Below are 21901 nucleotides of genomic sequence, written 5' to 3'. Positions count from 1 at the left end.
AATCACTGGTTATACTGGGACAGAGAGGGTCAGTGACTGGTTAGACTGGGACAGAGAGGGTCAATGACTGGTTATACTGGACAGAGAGGGTCAGTGACTGGTTCTACTGGGACAGAGAGGGTCAACGACTGGTTACACTGGGACAGAGAGGGTCAACCACTGGTTACACTGGGACAGAGAGGGTCAATGACTGGTTATACTGGGACAGAGGGGGTTTCGTGACTGGTGACATGAGGACCAATTCGCTCGGGACGGGTCCAGGGGCTCACCTGTAGGCGCTCTGTGATTGGACAGACTCTACCTTGCCCCGCCCCCTCCCGTGCTCCCGCAGCTCCCCGCCCCCCCAGTCTCACTTCCCCGCTTCTCTCCGGTCTGAGCGGACGCGCTCCGACACCGATGCTTCCTCGGGGTCCTGCTCGGTTCTGAGCGAACCTCCCGCCGTGTTTGGATCTCCCCCTTCACCTCCTTCTTCTCCTCCTCCCCGCTCCTGCTGCTCGAGTCTCCGGGTCAGCCATGCCTCCTCGCCGGTGGACTTGTGGTGTTCGGCTGGTTACATGGACGTGGATCTGGAGCCTGGCGTCTCTCGGTGTGCGGTGCGTCCCCGCAAATGAGGGTAGGAAACGCATGTGTTGATGACGCGGACTCGGTCCCGAACGCGCTTTAGTGCTGAACGCTGAGCGGACCTCCAGGACCGGACAGGACCAGCAGACCTGGTCCCGCTCCACCTGGTCCCGTCCGGTCGGATGCTTTATTAATCTGAAACACAGTTTCTTATCACCCCCCCCCCCCTCCCCCTCCTCACCCGCGTCCTCGCACCTTCTGCCACATCGTTCAATCGCTGGATGGGTCACGTGATCAGCGGGGGGGGGGGGGGTCTGGACCTGCGACCCGAGTGGAATCTGCTGTCTGACCGCCACAGAGGCTGCGTATCGGCGGGGGGGGAGAGAGAGAGAGAGAGAGGAGAGGGAGGGGGGAGAGGAGGGAGAGAGGAGAGGGAGGGGGAGAGAGAGGAGAGAGAGGGGCAGAGGGAGGGAGGGAGGTGGAGAGAGGAGAGGGAGAGAGAGGGATGGAGAGAAGGGGGAGAGAGGAGGGAGAGAGGGGGGGAGGGAGGGGGAGGGAGAGAGGAGAGGGGGGAGAGCGAGGGGGGGAGGGGAGAGTGTGATTCTGTGTGTTGTGGTCAGCACAGGCCAGAACCTCTTGGCGTTGGGCTCCGTTGGGCTCGGACCTCCTGAGGGAAACGTCCCTCTGGTGATCAGCATCTCCTCGTTGTGGCCTCTCTGGATCCACTCTGGAGCATCAGAGGGGATCACATTTATTGATCTTTCATGGAGACCTGTCTGATGGTTTGACTGGAAGAACTTCCATCAGGACCGTGGTGCATGAGGAGGAGCTCCAGCTCCTCCTCCTCCTCCTCAGGGCTGAGGAGGAGGAGGAGGAGCTGTTCTCAGAGAGGAGCTGGCGTCGGTCCAGCGAGCTGCTGCTGCCAGTCTCACCCTCTTCTCTCTCTTCCAGTCAACCTGCTGGACTCCCGCTCCGTGATGGGAGACCTGGGATGGGTGGCCTATCCCAAGAACGGGGTGAGAATTCCACCACATCCACCACCAGGGCTGTTCCCGACACGCTCAGATCTTCTGATGCTGAGAGGGCGTTCCAAGATGAAAGCAGCTGTTTAACATCAAAGATCGCTTGTGTTCATGTCGCACTGTTGCAGTTAACACACACACACACACACACACACACACACACACAACACACACACACACACACACACACTCACACACACACACTCATTCAGGTTCTGAGGAACCTGAGTGATTTAATGAGGTTAAAGGTGCTTTAATTTGCCTCCATCATCAACCTAAATTGAGTTCATGAATAAAAAGGTGGAATCTCAGTGGAATTCCTCAGGCCGGCAGTCGTATTCCCGGGATGAAATTTAATTGAGGAATGCTGTACTCAGCAGACACTTTTTCTCTGGAAGATGAAATCAGATCATTTGTGAGTCAGCGTGGAAACAGAAAGGCTGCAGCTGTTGGTGTCGGATCCGGATCAGTGCTGCGCTCCGGATCGGCGCTCCGGATCGGCGCTCCGGATCAGTGCTGATCCAGAGAGCCGGTCCGGAGTGCTGATCCGGAGCGCTGATCCGGAGTGCTGATCCAGAATGCTGACGTTGGTGTTTTCACCAGCTTTGGGAACTCTGGTCGTGGTCGCTCGGCGCCTGTGTGCAGATGGAGGAGATAGTGCTGACAAAAGCACACACCTGCAGCACACACACACACACACCTGCAGCACACACACACACACACACACCTGCAGCACACACACACCTGCAGCACACACACACACGCACAGATGTTGTCCCAAGCTCCGCCCCCTCAGGTACTCACCCACCGATATTGTCGCCGTCACTCTTGCATCCTCATCCCATGAGGAATTCCAGCCCTTTTCCTGGTGTCCAGGGTTCGGGTCACTCACCTCCACCTTTTCTGCTGCAGTGGGAGGAGATCGGAGAAGTTGACGAGAACTACGCCCCCATTCACACCTACCAAGTGTGCCGGGTCATGGAGCAGAACCAGAACAACTGGCTCCACACCAACTGGATCCTGACCCAAGGGGCCCAGCGCGTCTTCATCGAGCTCAAGTTCACTCTGAGAGACTGCAACAGCCTTCCGGGCGGGGTCGGGACCTGCAAGGAGACCTTCAACATGTACTACTACGAAACTGACGAGGGCGGCGCGGAGGGCGGAGCCACGAGGGAGGAAACTGGAATCAGCCAGGAGGAGGACAGGGCCCTGAAGGAGAGCAGGTACATCAAAGTCGACACCATCGCGGCCGATGAGAGTTTTACCGAGTTGGATTTGGGGGACCGGGTCATGAAGCTCAACACGGAGGTCCGCGACTTGGGGCCCTTGACCCAGAAAGGCTTCTACCTGGCCTTCCAGGATTTGGGGGCCTGCATTGCTCTGGTGTCTGTGCGTGTCTTCTACAAACGCTGCCCGTTCCTGGTCAGGAGTTTGGCCGAGTTTCCCGACACCATCCCGGGTTCAGAGGCCTCCCAGCTGGTGGAGGTTGGCGGCCGCTGCGTCAACAACTCGCTGCCTCTGTACGAGCCTCCCAGGATGCACTGCAGCACGGAGGGCGAGTGGCTGGTACCCATTGGGAGGTGTGTGTGCCAGGCGGGCTTTGAGGAAATCAACGGCTCCTGTCAAGGTAAGAGAGCTCCCACCTGTGTGTACACCTGGAGGAGGGGGAGGGGCTTACTGGGGCATGGAGCTGCTGCTGGTGCTGGTGTAGATGGGTCCTGAGGAACCTCCTGGGAATCGTGGGACAAAGAGAAACCTTTAGAGATCTTTGGGTTCATGGAACCTTTTGTGCATGTGTCCTCTGGACTGGCCCCTGTCCCGTGTGACCCCTGACCCTGAGGTCATAATTACATAAATGTGAGGAAATGTGACATCACCTCGTTAACATACACACTTTAACATCGCAGCTGTTTCCTCCCAAATGTTTCCATCTTTTCATCTCCAGTTTTCGGCTCTAGATTGAGTCGTTGGAGCAGAACCTGCAGTCATGATGGGTCTTTATCCAGTTTGCAGATGAGATATTTCCTGCTTTGAAAGGGTCCACAGAGGGTTCCCGTCTGCTGTCAACACCTCTTCATGTGCGTCTCAAGCATTTCCTTTCTTCACAGAAGGGGGGGGGTTGGTGACTCCCTGCTGTCAGACAGGAGAAGGTTCCTCCTGTGATGTGGCTCCACCACTGACTGTAGATGTTCACTGCTGGGGGGGCTTTGAAGCCCAGCTCTGTGTCTCCTCAACTGATCACAGAAAAAGCTTCAAAGTGAAAGAAGCGTCCTCATATGTGATGGTGGAAACCATCAACGGAAACAACCCTGCAGATTTGAGAAGGTTCTCAAAAAATAATCAGTTTAACATTTACAGCTTTTATTGTTGCTCATGGATGAAGGAGAAGTGGAATATTTAGCACATCCACATTTACAGAGGTCACCTCAGAGTTAGCGTGCTAACTTTATGTTCAAGCTAATGGAATACTGTCATGAGCTCTGTGATGATCATCCAGGAGGATCCATGATGGATGGGTGGATGGATGGATGATGGATGGATGATGGATGGATGGATGGGTGGATGATGGGGATGATGGATGGATGGATGGATGGATGGATGGATGATGGATGGATGGATGGATGGATGGATGATGGATGGATGGATGGATGATGAAGGATGGCTGGATGGATGGATGGATGATGGATGGATGGATGGGGGATGGATGATGGATGATGGGTGGATGGATGATGGATGGATGAGGATGGATGAGGGTGGATGGATGGATGGATGATGGAGATGGATGGATGGATGATGGGTGGATGGATGGATGGATGGATGGATGATCGATGGATGGATGATGGACAGATGGATGGATGGATGGATGAATGGATGGATGGATGAATGGATGATGGATGGATGGATGGATAGATGATGGATGGATGGATGGATGGATGGATGATGGATGTATGATGGATGGATGGATGGCTGGATGGATGATGATGTATGATGGATGGATGGTGGCTGGATGGATGGCTGGATGGATGATGGATGGATGATGGATGGATGGATGATGGATGGATGGATGGATGGATGGAGGATGGATGGATGGATGATGGATGGATGGATGGATGGATGGATGGATGGATGGATGATGGATGGATGGATGGATGGATGATGGAGTATGATGGATGGATGGATGGATGGATGATGGATGGATGCTGGATGGATGATGGATGATGATATGGATGAGGATGGATGGATGGATGGATGGATGATGGATGTATGATGGATGGAGGATGATGGATGGATGGATGATGGATGTATGATGGATGGATGGATAGATGGATGGATGGATGGATGGATGGATGATGGATGTATGATGGATGGATGGATAGATGGATGGATGGATGGATGATGGATGTATGATGGATGGATGGATGATGGATGGATGGATGATGGATGGATGGCTGGATGGATGATGGATGGATGATGGATGGATGGATGATGGATGGATGGATGGATGGATGGATGATGGATGGATGGATGATGGATGGATGGATGGATGGATGGATGGATGTCTGGATGGATGATGGATGGATGATGGATGGATGGATGATGGATGATGGATGGATGGATGGATGAGGATGGATGGAGGATGATGGATGGATGATGGATGGATGGATGGATGATGATGGATGGATGGATGGTGGATGGATGGATGATGGATGGATGGATGTATGATGATGGATGGATGGCTGGATGGATGATGGATGGATGATGGATGGATGGATGGATGATGATGGATGGATGGATGGATGGATGGATGATGGATGGATTGATGGATGGATGGATGGATGTCTGGATGGATGATGGGTGGATGATGGATGGATGGATGATGGATGATGGATGGATGGATGGATGAGGATGGATGGAGGATGATGGATGGATGATGGATGGATGGATGGATGATGATGGATGGATGGATGGTGGATGGATGGATGATGGATGGATGGATGTATGATGATGGATGGATGGCTGGATGGATGATGGATGGATGATGGATGGATGGATGGATGATGATGGATGGATGGATGGATGGATGGATGATGGATGGATTGATGGATGGATGGATGGATGTCTGGATGGATGATGGGTGAATGGATGATGGGTGGATGATGGATGGATGATGGATGGATGATGGAGGATGATGGATGGATGGATGGATGATGGATGTATGATGGATGGATGGATGGATGATGGATGATGGATGGATGAACGTAGGAAGAACCCTTATGGAGCAGCTAATAGCTTCTTCACCTTCTTCACAGCGTTGCTCAAATACCTGTTTTATTCAGGAAAAGCAGCTTTTAAACACCTGTCTGGCGGCTGGTGTGGCTCCTCCCACCCAGGGTCACCTGAGTCCAAGGCCCCTCCCCTCCCCTAAAGCAGGGCCGTTACAATGGTGTGAAGAACAGTTCTTGGTGGGTTTCCACACTTTTCTCTGTAAATTCTGGTCCTGCTCTTCATCCTCCCAGACTGGATGAGGACCACCGGCCGTCAGCTGGATTGTGATTGGGAAAGGTCGTGACCTCTTCACAACAATGAGCCACATACAGGAAGACCCGCTGAGTGTCAGTGTGTAGTTGTGTCATTTGTGCACAAGTGTGATTTTCCTTCAGCACAGTCTGTCCACGGGCCTCCAGCCAGAACGTCTCCATGAGACAAACACAGGAACAGGAGCTTTAGCCTCCCTCCCTGCCCAGTTTATTAGTTCCCAGGAGAAGCTCAAACAACAGTTTTCTCATTAAACGTATTCTTTGTTTTTCACCCTCATCAGAGGAAGATTTTCATTTCTCAAAGTCGCTTTTAACAAATTACAGGATCGTTTTATCTTTGCCTCATCATCCGTTTATATTTCCAACCCAACAAAAATGGACTTTTGGAATGTGAAGGCATAAGACATTCATCATCCATGAGACGTCCATCATCCATGAGACGTCCGTCATCCATGAGACGTCCGTCATCCATGAGACGTTAGTTTGGATTAGTAATGGTCTTTTTTCCTGTTTTGGCACCTTCATTGTTGAAGGTCTTGCACAGGACACAAATGACACAAGAAGCTGCAGACAGTTTCTTTGGTGGAGTCATCGCGTGTCTTTTGACCAAGGAGACGATGCGCTCCACGATGACGGATCCTCTCTCTTCAGGTCAAACAGCACCTCCTCTGGAGTTCCCAGCTGGTTCAACAGACCCTTTTGGATTTTCTGGTTGAGGTTCTTGAAGGCCCCTTGGGTTGGTGTAAAAGACTTCACCCTCCACTTCAGCCCAGACCAGTTGTGCGATGTTATCAATAAGTGGTTGTTTGCTCCTCCCAGTGACCTTTGGCCTGTAACACACATTAAGAACCACTTTCTCATTAAAAACGAGATGTAGTTCTGGGCCATTTCTCTTGAAAACGTGTACTTGACTTCTGATGCCACTTCCTCCATGGGAAGGGCTGACTTGTCCAAGAGCTCCTTGAACCTAGTGGACAGGAACCAATTCATGCTGCTCATGAATACCTACACTGTTGTGCGTATGTCAGCCTGTATTTTAGTGATCCTCTGAGGGACCGACGAGCTCTTCTAGGGTAGCAGACTCACCCTGGTCACTGGGGGAGGCACTACCATGGGAGGCACTACCATGGGGCACTACCATGGGAGGCACTACCATGTGGCACTACCATGGGAGGCACTACCATGGGAGGCACTACCATGTGGCACTACCATGTGGGCACTACCATGGGAGGCACTACCATGGGAGGCACTACCATGGGAGGCACTACCATGGGAGGCACTACCATGTGGGCACTACCATGGGAGGCACTACCATGGGAGGCACTACCATGGGAGGCACTACCATGTGGCACTACCATGGGAGGCACTACCATGGGAGGCACTACCATGTGGCACTACCATGTGGCACTACCATGGGAGGCACTACCATGGGAGGCACTACCATGGGGCACTACCATGGGGCACTACCATGGGAGCACTACCATGGGAGGCACTACCATGGGAGGCACTACCATGGGAGGCACTACCATGTGGCACTACCATGGGAGGCACTACCATGGGGCACTACCATGGGAGGCACTACCATGTGGGCACTACCATGGGAGGCACTACCATGGGAGGCACTACCATGTGGCACTACCATGTGGCACTACCATGGGAGGCACTACCATGGGAGGCACTACCATGGGGCACTACCATGGGGCACTACCATGGGAGGCACTACCATGGGAGGCACTACCATGTGGCACTACCATGGGAGGCACTACCATGTGGCACTACCATGTGGCACTACCATGTGGCACTACCATGGGAGGCACTACCATGTGGCACTACCATGTGGCACTACCATGGGAGGCACTACCATGTGGCACTACCATGGGAGGCACTACCATGGGAGGCACTACCATGTGGCACTACCATGTGTTCGTAGAGGAGCTCACACAGGTTTTGTGTGAATAAGTAGACGAGAAGAGAGAGAGATGAAAGGGCCAAAGTGACTGTTTTGGGCCTAATGTTCCATGACAGAGAACCAAGGTTCTGTCAAGGGGAGTCTAAGCTGCATTCTCTCTCTGAGACACACACACACACACACACACACACACCATCCCACCCTCGGTCTCATTTTGCCTCTCACATCCAGTCTTTCTTCCCTCTCTTTCATTTCCTGTCATTTATTCTGTTTTCCTTTGCAGGATGAGATTTTTGAGCTTTAATGTTTCATTGTGTAACTTCTGTTTCCACCCACACGTCAGTAATTAACGGGACGCGTCCCTCACAGGGAAGCTGGACTGTCTCAGCAGTGGTCCGAACTAGACCAGACATGGATGGGAGCGAGTGTCCTGATGTGTCAGCTGAGATGACAGGACCATATTTTTGTCTCCACTGTCGTCCAAGAGGTGGAGACGTCAGACAGATGAGCTGCAGCTCCTGTCTGACGTCTCCACCTCTTCCCACCTCATCCAATAAAATGAGCAGTCGTCTCTTAACGATGCTGGCATGACTGACTGGACGGAGTGGTTGCCATGGCGACTGGCGGTGAACTTGTCTGTTTGGGAGAGCACCTGCGCTCCTTTCTGGGTTCGTTTCCTTCACTTTCTGCTAGAAAGGCAGAAATGTGATTTGAATGTAATAAAACTGGAGGTCCTGGATGAGAGAACATCCTCAGCCTCACAAAGACGTGTTGAGGTGACGCGTTCTTCTCGCCTCGAGCTTGTCTCCTCCAGCGCTAACAGCTAACACCTGCTAACGGTTGTCCTCTCTCCCTGAAGTCTGCAGAGTGGGCTTTTATCGTTCGCTGCTGGAGGCTTTGTCCTGCGCTAAATGTCCACCGCACAGCGTGGCCAAGCAGGCGGGGGCCACGGCCTGCTCCTGTGAAGACGGCTACTACAAGACGGACGCTGATCCCCCCAACATGGCGTGCACACGTGAGGAAAATCACATGTTTTCATGCGTAGGTCCTTGATGTTTATCGGTAGGATCACATCCATCAAGTGGTGAAGAGGGTTCAGCAGCAGCATTAGCAGCGTTAGCATCTGTAGGGGCTCAGGCTAACGCCTCTATCCTGTTACAGGTCCCCCCTCTGCTCCACATAACGCCATCTCCAACGTCAACGAGACCAGCGTCTTCCTGGAGTGGTCCATTCCCATGGAAACAGGCGGCAGGAAGGATGTGCGTTACAACATCCTGTGCCGACAGGTCTTACCGGAGGGGAGGGGCCTGGAGGAATGCGGCCCTAACGTGCGTTTTTTGCCTCGGCGCCTTGGCCTCTCCAACACCTCAGTGATGGTGGCCGACCTGCAGTCACACACCAACTACAGCTTCCTGTTGGAGGCCGTCAACGGCGTCTCTGACCTGGACAAGGACCACGCCAAGCAGTACGTGACTCTCAACGTGACCACCAACCAGGCAGGTGGGTGATGTCGGCGTCACAACGGAACCACTCCTCATGTGGGTCATTATTACAGAACAATAACATTGTTATTAACAGGACTGAACTACACACAGCAGGAAAGAATAAAGAAGGAAATGGATTGAAAGCACTGTGTGTGCGTGTGTGTGTGTGTGGTGTGTGTGTGTGTGCGTGTGTGTGTGCGTGTGTGTGTGTGTGTGTGCGTGTGTGTGTGTGTGCGTGAGGGAGGTTTCTAGTTTCAGGCTTTTAAGATTTAGCAGATAAAGTTCTGTGCAAACGTCCACCCAGGCTACAGTTACTCTGTTTGCACAGATGATCTGTGGCCTTCTGCACACACACACACACACCACACACACACACCACACACACACACACACACACACATGCACACGCACACGCACACGCACACACACACACACACACACACACACACACACACACACACTCTGTTGCTGTGATGAAGGTCCGTCCAGCTGCCCCTCACAGGCAGTTCTGGTTGCATCCAGATGATGAACAGCTTCTTCCTCTGCTGGTTCTCGGCTCCTTCAGCAGAGACACAGGTGATGAAGATGTGTGGTCGGTTCTGGCGGCTCAGAGGTTCATCCCAGAGGTTCTGCTGCTGCAGGAGAGGGGAGCATCGCCTGGTGTCTGCAGGCTCCTCAGCTGGTGGAACATGAAGCTCTGACAGCTCCGTTCCAGCGTCTCAGTAGAACCTCTGGTTTGGACCTTCTGGTGCTGAATCCACACTGACGGAGATCTCCAGGCCAACTAAGTCTGTCCTCCATCATCTGATGTTTCCTCCAACAACTGGTGTCTTGTGTGTCTGCAGCTCCTTCACCCGTCAGCGTGGTGAGGAAAGGTCACACGGGCAAGAGCAGCATCGCCCTCTCATGGGCGGAGCCTGATCGCCCCAACGGCATCATCCTGGAGTATGAGATCAAGTATTTTGAGAAGGTGCGTGTGGGCACGAGGAGATGGTGCAGATGTTCTGAAGCAGATCCTGGATTTGAGGATTGTTTTTAACTAAAGTGATTTCAACATGAACAGCAGAGTGAGCCTTCATCCTTCTGCCCCTCATCTTCTCCTCCTCATCTCCTCCTCTTCATCTCCCCCTCCTCATCTTCTCCTCCTCCTCATCTTCTCCTCCTCATCTTCTCCTCAGCTTCTCCTCCTCATCTTCTTCTCCTCATCTCTTCTCCTCCTCATCTTCTTCTCCTCATCTCTTCTCCTCCTCTCCATCTCCTCCTCATCTTCTCCTCCTCATCTTCTCCTTTTTATCTTCTCCTCCTCATCATCTCCTCCTCATCTCCTCCTCATCTTCTCCTCCTCATCTTCTCCTCTTCATCTTCTCCTCCTCAGCTTCTCCTCCTCGTCTCCTCCTTTTTATCTTCTCCTCTCTTCTCCTCCTCATCTCCTCCTCATCTTCTTCTCCTCATCTCCTCCTCATCTTCTCCTTTTTATCTTCTCCTCCTCTTCATCTTCTCCTCCTCATCTCCTCCTCATCTTCTCCTCCTCTCCATCTCCTCCTCATCTTCTCCTCCTCATCTCTCCTCATCTTCTCCTCAGCTTCTCAGCCTCATCTCCTCCTCCTCATCTCCTCCTCCTCATCTCCCCCTCCTCATCTTCTCGTCTTCAGCTTCTCCTCCTCAGCTTCTCCTCAGCTTCTCCTCTTCATCATCTCATCCTCAGCTTCTCCTCCTCATCTTCTTCTCCTCCTCAGCTTCTCCTCCTCATCTTCTTCTCCTCATCTCTTCTCCTCCTCATCTCCTCCTCAGCTTCTCCTCTTCATCTTCTCCTCCTCATCTTCTCCTCCTCATCTTCTCCTCTTCATCTTCTCCTCCTCCTCATCTCCTCCTCTTCATCTCCCCCTCCTCATCTTCTCCTCCTCATCTTCTTATCTTGCAGAGGTCAGGATGTATGAATGCTGCAGGGTTTGTGGTTAGCGGTTTGCTAATGGCTTCTGGCTAATGGAGCATTTAGCTTTGTTTAAACCTGATCTGATGACAGCCATGAACCTGATACACACACACACACACACACACACACACGCACACACACACGCACACACACACACGCACGCACGCACACACACACACACACACACACACACACACACACACACACAGGTGACTCATACAGGTGAAGCAGAGCCCACCACTGATGCCGTGTTTCTCCTGCAGGAGCAGGACTCCAGTTACACCATCATCAAATCCAAGGAGACGGAGATGGTGGTGCAGGGCCTCAAGCCGTCGTCTCTCTACATCTTCCAGGTCCAGAAGAAATCACAGAACAAATAGAATTAAAAACCCAGTTGAGAGCAGACTGGATCCAGTTTGTGTGATTATAATTCCGGGTGATGGTTGGAGAGGAGCAGGAACGTGGAGGAGAACGTTGAAACTTCCTGTTTCTGCAGCACACTCATACACGTTTGGGTTGACAGGTGCGGGCCAGAACCTCGGCGGGTTACGGGGCGTTCAGCCGGCGTTTTGAGGTCCAGACCAGCCCGTACTGTAAGTACAGCTGATGTCCACAGGTCCGTCCGTCTGTCCCTCTGACTCCACACGTCTCCGTCCATCTGACAGTCAGAGCCACCAGTGAGCGAGCTCAGGCCTCCATCGTTGCCGTGGCCGTCACCCTGGCGCTGGTTCTTCTGGCGCTGGTTGCTGGGTTTCTCCTCAGTGGACGGTAAGAGATCAGAGATCTGGGATCTGGGATCAGAGATCTGGGATCAGAGATCTGGGATCTGGGATCAGAGATTGGAGATCAGAGATCTGGGATCAGAGATCAGAGATCTGGGATCTGAGATCGGAGATTGGAGATCAGAGATCCGGGATCAGAGATCTGGGATCTGAGATCTGGGATCTTAGGTCTGAGATTTGGGATCAGAGATCAGAGATCTGGGATCAGAGATTTGGGATCGGAGATCTGGGATCAGAGATCTGGGATCAGGGATCTGGGATCAGAGATTTGGGATCGGAGATCTGAGATCAGAGATTTGGGATCAGAGATCTGGGATCGGAGATCAGGGATCTGGGATCAGAGATTTGGGATCGGAGATCTGTTGGAAATATTGAACAGTCGTTTGGCTTCGACTGCACAGAGCAACAATCTGAGCTGTCCAGAACGTGGCCCTCTGGTGGCCCTCATCCTGTTGGTGCCTTGGCCTGGACTCTGGATCCTGCTGAACGTTTCTAAACCAGATCCAAGTTTGGTTCTCTGGATTCCAAAATGATCGACTGAGCGACTCTGAACACGTTTCCTTTAATTACCCGTCTGTCCGTCCGACTTCTTCCAGGATTTAAAAACCACCCAGAGACTCAGTTTGACTCCTCCCCCACTGGCAATGTTCCAGTGTTGGGTTGAGGGCATGAACACACACACACACACACACACCCACACACACCCACACACACACACCCACACACACACACACACACACAGAGTCTTGACATCTTAATTCTTTACAGTTTCAGAATTTGCCCCATGATGGTGGAGCTGATGCTGTGTGTGTGTGTGTGTGTGTGTGTGTGTGTTTGCATCTCCAACACAATATTTAGTCATTAAATAAGAAGAATGGAGTTGCTGATTGCAGCAAGTGTTTTTCCTGAAAGTTGTGTTAATCGGCTTAGCTTTAGTTTTAATTCCTGTCATTGTGTGTGTGTGTGCGTGTGTGTGTGCGTGCGTGCGTGCGTGTGTGTGTGTGTGTGTGTGTGTGTGCTCTGGAGCTTCCTGGTGTTGGGCCTCATCTCTGCCTGTGGGAGGTGACGCTGGTTCTTCTCCCCTCAGGAGATGCGGCTACAGCAAAGCCAAGCAGGACCCTGAAGAGGAGAAGATGCACTTCCACAACGGGCACCGTAAGTTCAGGAGCAGCAGCTCCTGCACAGGCGTCAGGAGTCACCGCGCACGTCTGAACGTGCACGTGTCGCTCTGAGCACCGTCGGTGTGTGTGCTACAGAGACCCCATTAGTGGGGTTAACCGACACGTGTGTGGACGTGATCTCACGGTCGCTCCACCTTTAAACACGCCGGCGTTCGGTGACCTGCTGGCGTTCAGGCCTCGTGCACGTTGATCAGAGCGAACACGTTGAAATGCTCATGATGCCGTTCATATGTGTGTGTGTGTGTGTGTGTGTGTGTGTCTGCAGTAAAGTTCCCAGGGGTCCGCACCTACATCGACCCCCTGACCTACGAAGATCCCAACCAGGCGGTGCACGAATTCACCCAGGAGATCGATGTGTCCTCCATCTCCATTGAGAGGATCATCGGAGCAGGTGTGTGTGTGTGTGTGTGTGTGTGTGTGTGTGTGTGTGTGTGTGTGGTCGTGCCGCCAGGTTCTGTGAAGGTTCTCAAAGAGCACCCGCTGATCCAGAACCAAGAGGAAGTGTGTGTGGAGGTGTGACGCTGTCCGTGGTTCACAGGGGAGTTCGGGGAGGTGTGCAGCGGTCCGCTCAGGCTGCCGGGGAAGAGGGAGCTCCTGGTGGCCATCAAGACCTTGAAGGCTGGTTACACGGAGCAGCAGAGGCGGGACTTCCTGTGGGAGGCGTCGATCATGGGCCAGTTTAACCACCCCAACATCATCCGTCTGGAGGGGGTGGTCACCAAGAGTGAGTGGGATGTCTCATACCAGTTCACACCAGTTCACCCCAGACAAACTCCCAGCAGATGAACGATGGTGAATAATAACGAGTTGAATCCGCTAATTTGGAGAAACGAGTTCAGAGTAGAACCATCAAAGTGGAAGAGAATTGATCATCTTTCCTGTTTGAGTGTGAGTTTTTCTGTTTCCTGCAGGTAAACCAGTGATGATCATCACCGAATACATGGAGAACGGGTCTTTGGACACGTTCCTCAAGGTAAGACGGACGTCCTGCGAGATCCTTCAGACTCACGAGGGAGAGTAACGTGATCTGGAGGAAGAGAAGAAAACATGAAACCACTGCTGAGCTTCCAGAATCCGTCCAAAAAGAAGCGTCAGCAGGAGAAAGTGCTGATCTTTGTAAACTGATGGACCAACAACATTTAGAAGGACTGAAGGTGTTTCACAAGCAGAAGAATCCAGAATCTTTCACATTTGGAGAGAAACGGTCTCATGAGATGTTCTGCTGCAGGCAGCTTGTTTCTGTTGGAGGACGTGCAGCATTTCAAAAAACAAAAAAAAGCCTAACAGCGGCTAACAGCGGCCAACAGTGGCTAACAGTAGCTAATAGCAGCTAACGGCAGCCAATAACAGCCAACAGCGGCTAACGGCAGCTAACGGCAGCCAACAGCAGCTAACAGTGGCTAATAGCAGCCAACGGCAGCCAACGGCAGCCAACAGCAGCTAACGGCAGCTAACAGCAGCTAACGGCGGCTAACAGCTGTCACTTAGAGAACACCCGGACCTGGCTACGGTTCGCCTGTCTTCCAACCCGTGTTCCAGTCTCTCGTGTTTTGCTCCTCCTGCAGAAGAACGACGGTCAGTTCACTGTGATCCAGCTGGTCGGGATGCTGCGCGGCATCGCGTCTGGAATGAGGTAAAGTCCAAATGCACCTTTAATGGCGGGCGCGAGGGTTCTCCCCTGACCTCCGTCCATGCGGGTCGCCGCAGGTACCTGTCCGACATGGGCTACGTCCACCGCGACCTGGCGGCTCGGAACGTCCTGGTCAACAGCAACCTCGTCTGCAAAGTGTCTGACTTCGGCCTGTCGCGAGTGCTGGAGGACGACCCGGAGGCTGCGTACACCACACGGGTAAGAGCCCCCACCAGGACCAGTGCCGTCCTGCAGGACGCCCCGTTAGAACCCGTCCCAGTCAGGCGTCCCGACCCGCGTCTGCTCGCTCACCCTGACAACGCCAGAACCGCGGCCGCCACCACCAACGTGTTGCTGGACTGGTTTTCCTGGGACAAGGGGGGCGTTCCTGCCTTTGAGCAAAGTGTTTCTGCTGTTTTCTAACTCCGGCTTTCATCTGTGCCGTCCTCAGGGGGGGAAGATTCCCATTCGCTGGACGGCTCCAGAGGCCATCGCATACAGGAAGTTCACATCAGCCAGCGACGTGTGGAGCTACGGGGTCGTCATGTGGGAAGTGATGTCGTATGGAGAGAGGCCGTACTGGGACATGTCCAACCAGGACGTAGGTTTGAGTCCAGCAGGAGCCTGGGATGAGTTGGGGGGGGGGGGGGTAGGAAGAGGAGGGGGAAGAGGGGGAGGAGCTGCTGTTTTCTTTGTTCCTGGTTGGTCGGTTTTCATCCTAAGTCCAGATCAGGACGTTTGGGAACAGACGCGTCAGGACGAGCTGATCACCTGATCACCTGATCACCTGATCAGCTGATCAGCTGATCACCTGATCACCTGATCACCTGCAGCAGACGTGTCACCTGTCGGCTCCTCTGGTCTCTGAGGAATTTCCTCAGATCTGCAGCCTGCGGATTCCCGCTCACGTCTTCCTCCCTCGTCTCTCGGAGGGAATATTCCATCTGGTTTTCCACCTCGGATCTTGAGAGCAGCTCTGATGGTTCCTCGCTCCGTCGCTCCCTTGTGTGAACATGACACCGGCATTTCCCAGAGTGCCTCATTCTGTCTGCTAATGCTAATGTTGGTGCTAATGCTAATGCTAACAGAGCTGCTGATATTTATCTCTATCAAATTCTTTGGTTCGGAATCTTTTTAGCTGCAGGCTGATAAATCGATCAGCAGCTGCTTTTAGGAACTGTTGATCTTCTGCATGAGATTGTTTTCTGCTCGATGGCGGGTCGTGTTGTACGCTAACAGGAAGTCAGCGTTAGCTTCAGGACTGTTTGACACACTTTGTTCAGAAGACCCAGACTGGGCCTTCACCAGGACCTCAAGAAAACGAGACCCCAGCAAAGAAGAGGAGGAGAGAAACAAAGGCCACAGCGTTTCCATCCCCTCCCTGTCCGGAGTCTCTGAGGAGTTTAGGAGGATCCTCCAGAAACACGACACACCGGTTCAGTTCAAACCCAGCAACACTCTCAGACAGAGGCTGGTCCACCTGAAGGACAAGACACCAAGACCCAAACAAAGTCAAGTTGTTTATGCTGTACAGCACCAGGAGGAACATGAGGAACATTGGGGAAACCAAACAACCACAGAAGAAGGCACAACACAGAGGTGCCACCTCTTCAGGTCAGGACTCAGCAGGTCCACCTACACCTAAAGGAGAGTGGGCACTCCTGCCAGGACAGCCCAGTACGGGTACTGGCCAGAGAAGACCGCTGGTCTGAGAGGGGGGGTCAAGGAAGCATCCATGTCAAATTGGAGAAACCATCCTTAAACAGAGGTGGTGGCCTGAGGCACTTCCTGTCACCCACAACAACACAGTCCTCTGCTCCTTCCACCAACAAACCAAATTCCAGGAGATCTGGAGACTCACCACCGAGTGATCCAGCAGACAAAGGGGAGACACCTCAACTGGAACCAGGTGAACGACCCGACCAACGACTCTCAGGTGACCACCCAGATCATTAGCATGCTAATAGTCCACAGGGGCGATATTTTCAAGCTCTGTCTCCAGAGAGTTCAGAACTGAAGAAGCCTCCTGGATAGAAGGAGAAACATCTTCAAAGAGAAGAAACAGTCCAGTTGACCTTGGAGAACTGTGACCCGGATGCTTGAGACATTTCAGGGATCCGTTCTCCTAAAAGGCTCCAAACCACATAATTACAACATGTTTCATGTTTAACGAGCGTCTCCTCTGTTGTAATTTGCTCTTCTGTTCACCCCACACCGATCTCAACCCGTCTGTGTGCAGGTCATAAAGGCAGTGGAAGAGAACTACAGGTTACCGGGTCCCATGGACTGTCCGGAGGCTCTGTACCACCTGATGATGGACTGCTGGCAGCGAGAGCGCACCAGCCGACCCAAGTTTGACGAGGTCGTCTGTCTGCTGGACAAGCTGATCCGCAATCCCAGTTTGTTAAAGGCGCTGGTCAACTCCTCCCACAGGTCCAGTTTGGGTTTCATACTGGTTCCGAATGCTCCAGAATGAGCAAGTTTGCTTGATCCCTTGTGTGAATTGTTAAACTTGGGGCAGGTACGAGTCCACGAACAGTAAGGATGAAAGTCCGGGCTGGACGGGACGGTTTGTCCAGGTTAATTCTGGACAGACGAGACCCTGTCTCTTTGATGTTCCTGACTAGGCTGTCAAACCTGTTGGTGGAACACGCCAGTGAAGAAGGAACCTGCAGCAGTCGGCGGCAGACTGTCGGCGAGTGGCTGGACTCCATCAAGATGGGTCGTTACACCGAGCTCTTCGTGGAGGGGGGGTACTCCTCGCTGGACACGGTGGCTCACATGACCTCAGAGTAAGATCCCAAATCACCTCATGTTCAAAGCCTTCCCAGGTGGAGCTGAAGAACCTGCAGACCTGCTCGGTGATCCGGAGCTTCAGTGTTCTGACTCCAAAGTTCTGATGGCAGTTTTGTTTTTCAGAGATTTAAGACGAGTCGGAGTGAACCTGGCTGGACATCAGAAAAAAATCATCACCAGTATCCAGGAGATGAGGGTCTACATGAACAGCAGCAGCACTGCTGTAAACATCTGACACACACACACACACACACTCACTCACACATTCACAGACACACACTCACTCACACACCCGTGCTCACATACAGGCTTTAAACGGACCCAGCAACAAAAAGGTGGGAGCTGCAGTGGGACCTAGAGCGGATTAGCACTTTTTAAGGACAGAGAACTTCAGTGTTGCTGGGAAATACAGACTTGTGGGTTCTGGGGGCTGTTTGTTCCAGCTCAGACAGAACTCTTCATCAGACTGCCAGTTCTGGTGAACAGAACCCAGGAATCAACGTTCTCAGGCAGTTGAAGTAATAATGGACCGTGGCAATGCTTTGAATTTCGTGAACAATATTCACACACTGTACTGGAAGGTTGCTTTTGAGGAGTCAAGTCTTTTCAGATGAGATCACGCCGGAGCCGAAGAACCTTCTGGCTTTGTTCTTACTGAATCAACACAAAATCTACAAAAAATGTGAAAAGTTCTGAATGTAAAGTTCGACACAAAAGGCACAAAACGCTCAGGTTCAACATCGACCTGTCAGGTGCTCATTGAAGGTTCTGACATGTTCGGCCTCCTCCTGCACCTCCTCAAAGTTTCTTTATACACGGACATACATGTGCACGCTTACGCACAACTTCTTTGCAGCCCTGGTGAAGGTTCTACCAGCAACATCTCATGGCCTCACGCAGACTGGAGCCAAAGTCTTTGTTCTGATCTGGATTCTTCACCAGTTTCAGGAGAACCATTTTCACAAATAGAACTGGAGCATTCACACAGGTTCTTCTGTCACGTGAAGTTCTTCCTGTAGTATCGAGCTGGAACGTTTGAGAATTCAATCAAGGAAGTTTCTTCTGCCGATTCTCAAATATCAGATTCTCCTGGGAACATTTTCAGATCATCTGAAAGATTGTTTGGATCCAGAGGGGTCCCGATGCAGCCTTCAGGTACCACAGTCTCACCTCAGCTCACTGAACCAGACATCAACAATTCTTTCTTTATGTTTTCTGTTTAACTCTGAAATCTTATTTGTGTTTGATGGAAGCACTCTGTGTATATAATGTATTATATATTTAAAGCAGGGGGCATCGCTCTGTCTGCGTTGGTATTGACCCAGAAACTTCTTATGCAGAGTCAGTATCAGCAGTAATGATGACCTGTGGCCCCACAAAAAGGTCCGTTCTGTGTTTCATTCAGAGGGACCCAAACTGAGATGATGATGATTGAGTGTAACAGCAGGCACACGGACTTCCTGTCCTGATCTGCAGCTCAATCATGTCGTGATGAGGCTGACTTGTCTGTGGCCTAATATGTTGTTTTGTTGCATAAACTTGAACCTTGGTGACGACTGGAACAGAGATGAGAGCTGACAACTCCCCTTTGCAGATGATATACTGACGTCTGTCGCTGTTGAGCTGCGAGTGCTGTAACGAAGGAATGAGACTGGAGAGGAAGTTTTTGGAGAGACGGCGTCACTCGACTGTTAGAGAAGAGGAATGTAACTGATTTAGAAAAGTTTCGTCTTTAAACACCCAGAATTTTGACTGTTGCCACAACAGCGTTTCAAAGGTGAAGCTGGTTGCAGTATTGCACAATTTATGATGGTTGTCAATTTAAACTCTTTTAAGGTAAAAAGACAAAAATAATCAGTGGGTGTCCTTTGGAGATGGTTCCCCACCCAGAACCCCAGTAACTGTTAGCATTAGCTTCGGTGGTTTGCTGTTGACCAACCAATCCTGAACAACACCTGAAGGCCACCTGTTTTTCCAGTGTTTGTCATTGAGGACGAATTGACCGTGCTAATGTTGTTTTTATTGATCGACTGGACCGTCAGTTGATTTTCATTTTGTTTGGTTTTCTTTATCCCTTTCGGGGTCACGTCGAGGGTGCGGGAACATTCCAGCAGCTCATCACAGGGCCGTGTCAGCGGTTGTGGGTTCGGTACCTTGCTCAGGGGTTTTGTCCGTGCTGGGTCTTCTCAGCCCCGTCCTCAACAGACTGAGGTACCACTGCCCCAATAACCTCAAAGAGTCACCAGGGTAAAATGGTCGTTCTTTCCTCATTGAGGCCAGACTTCACCTCAGTTGGTCACATGATTTCCTGGTGTTTTTAAAAGTTGAGTGACTGTTTCTGCATCGTCTTTGTGGTTTACAACATCGGACGGTTGCAGATTTGACTACATGAAGGTGAATCGAGATACCACCCTCACCCCCCCCCCCCCCACCAAATGCTGCAGAAAACCCTCCTTGAACTTCACACAATTGGCTGTTTTTTGGTGGATTTGTCAAATGGGGCATGAAGAACTGAACAGCACACCTTTGCAAGTGCCTCTCTTCTTTAAGCACCATTGTTTCCTCTCCTGTGAAAATGTTTGGTTGTTGCCAACAGTCTCTGCGAAGAAGAATGTCAGACGATGTGTATGTTGGAACTACTTTAATTTGCACTTTATGAGAAAGCTGTTGCCCTTTTTTGGACTGAAAATCTTTCCAGATGACTTCTGCTGTTCATTATTAGTATTGAACATATATATATATATATATGTGTGTGTTTAATACTAAGATATATATATAAAGTAACTGTTCTGTAATTACCACTTCAATGCTTCCTGTCAGCTTGACAACCAAGCACAAGACATCGACATTTTTAGAATAAACTCTTGACGTGTTCTAGTTAGTGTGGTATCATTTTTTGCACACGTCACAGGAGTTCAAACACCTTCAGAAGGAAACTGCAGGGTTTAAATATTTGACATGTGACTGTCAGCAACATAGATTTCATTTCTTTAAGGATTCTTGCTCTTGTTTAGTGGAAACCAAGCACAGCGAACCATTAGCGTGTGGTGGTTATTCAGTCGTGACATCAGGCAGGACGAGAAGCCAACCTGCTAAAGAGAACTGTTGTCTTGAGTTTATCACCATCTGGCTTTAATTTTATTGGATAACAGTAATAAAGAAACTGCGTAAAAGCAATAATGTTAGCATTCGCGTCCATAAACTGTTAAATGGTCTTCTGACATTGTTCTAAAAAGAGTTTTATTCTGCTGGCACTCCTGGTGCTATTATAATGATTTTTGAAGGTTATGACTTGTTTTATTTCGGTGGAATCAGTTTTATTCATGTAGCTCCGCCCACTTCATGGTTGTACAGGTAGTGTTTTTATTTGATATGGGGGGGAAACGTGGGTTTTTTCTTGGAGGTTAAGCGTAAAACACAGCTTTTAATGACCCTCAATCATGTTTTTGTCATTCTTGATAAGCACAGTGAAATTATTACTCGATTGTTGTGCTCTTGCTTTGCCTTTCAGGCTGTTGTGTACATTTGTGTTGATGTTTTTGTAGCGTGTTCTCAAATTCTCTATTTTTGTAATAAATTTTTTAAACAGCTGCTGTCCTGAATCTAGTCCCTTTCTCGTTGCACTATGCCCCCTACTGGTTGGTTCTGGTGGTGTTTTCTGCCTCCGCAAGTTAATAATTAATTTCAGAAATTTAAACATTATCAGCCAGTCAAGATGAGCTTTGTAAAACATGTGAAAACTACGCACTTTAACATTTGTGTGATTTCAAAAAGAAGCTAACGTGTTAACAACCTTCACATTGGGAAATCGCAGGATATATCAGCAAATATGACGAGACTCTCATCTGTGTTTTGTTGCTCAGAAGATCACAAATGAACCCAGAGCTGGTTTCTCGTCCTGTTTCACATCTGAATTTGAAATAATCTGATCCGAAGTGATGATGCAGCAAAAAACCTGCTGGTTCCTTGAAACAGGTGTGATCAGAGTTTATTGAGGTTTTACAAAGGAAAGATCTTGTTTGGTGGTAACCTTGAAGATCAGATTCAGTTCAGCTTCTGCTGTCG

The 21901-nt window shown here is 50.9% G+C and overlaps 1 protein-coding gene across 1 annotated transcript; it reads left to right on the top strand.

Moving 5' to 3' along the window:
* The first annotated feature begins 313 nt into the window (after positions 1-313).
* Positions 314-21426, top strand: LOC130517473 (ephrin type-A receptor 5). The gene is made up of 19 exons (XM_057019381.1): positions 314-613; positions 1513-1577; positions 2496-3210; positions 8890-9045; positions 9192-9530; positions 10360-10484; positions 11711-11800; positions 11971-12040; positions 12113-12215; positions 13317-13384; positions 13676-13801; positions 13949-14134; positions 14322-14383; positions 14976-15043; positions 15118-15259; positions 15492-15641; positions 17280-17473; positions 17668-17832; positions 17960-21426. Exons 1-19 carry the CDS (start codon positions 514-516, stop codon positions 18069-18071), a joined length of 3036 nt encoding a protein of 1011 aa, XP_056875361.1. The 5' UTR covers positions 314-513; the 3' UTR covers positions 18072-21426.
* Positions 21427-21901: the final 475 nt, after the last annotated feature.

The sequence above is a fragment of the Takifugu flavidus genome, chromosome 20 (genome assembly GCF_003711565.1).
Source record: "Takifugu flavidus isolate HTHZ2018 chromosome 20, ASM371156v2, whole genome shotgun sequence".
Taxonomy (NCBI): Eukaryota; Metazoa; Chordata; class Actinopteri; order Tetraodontiformes; family Tetraodontidae; genus Takifugu; species Takifugu flavidus.
Note: the sequence above shows the minus strand (reverse complement) of the source record. Positions and strands in the feature narration are given on the sequence as shown.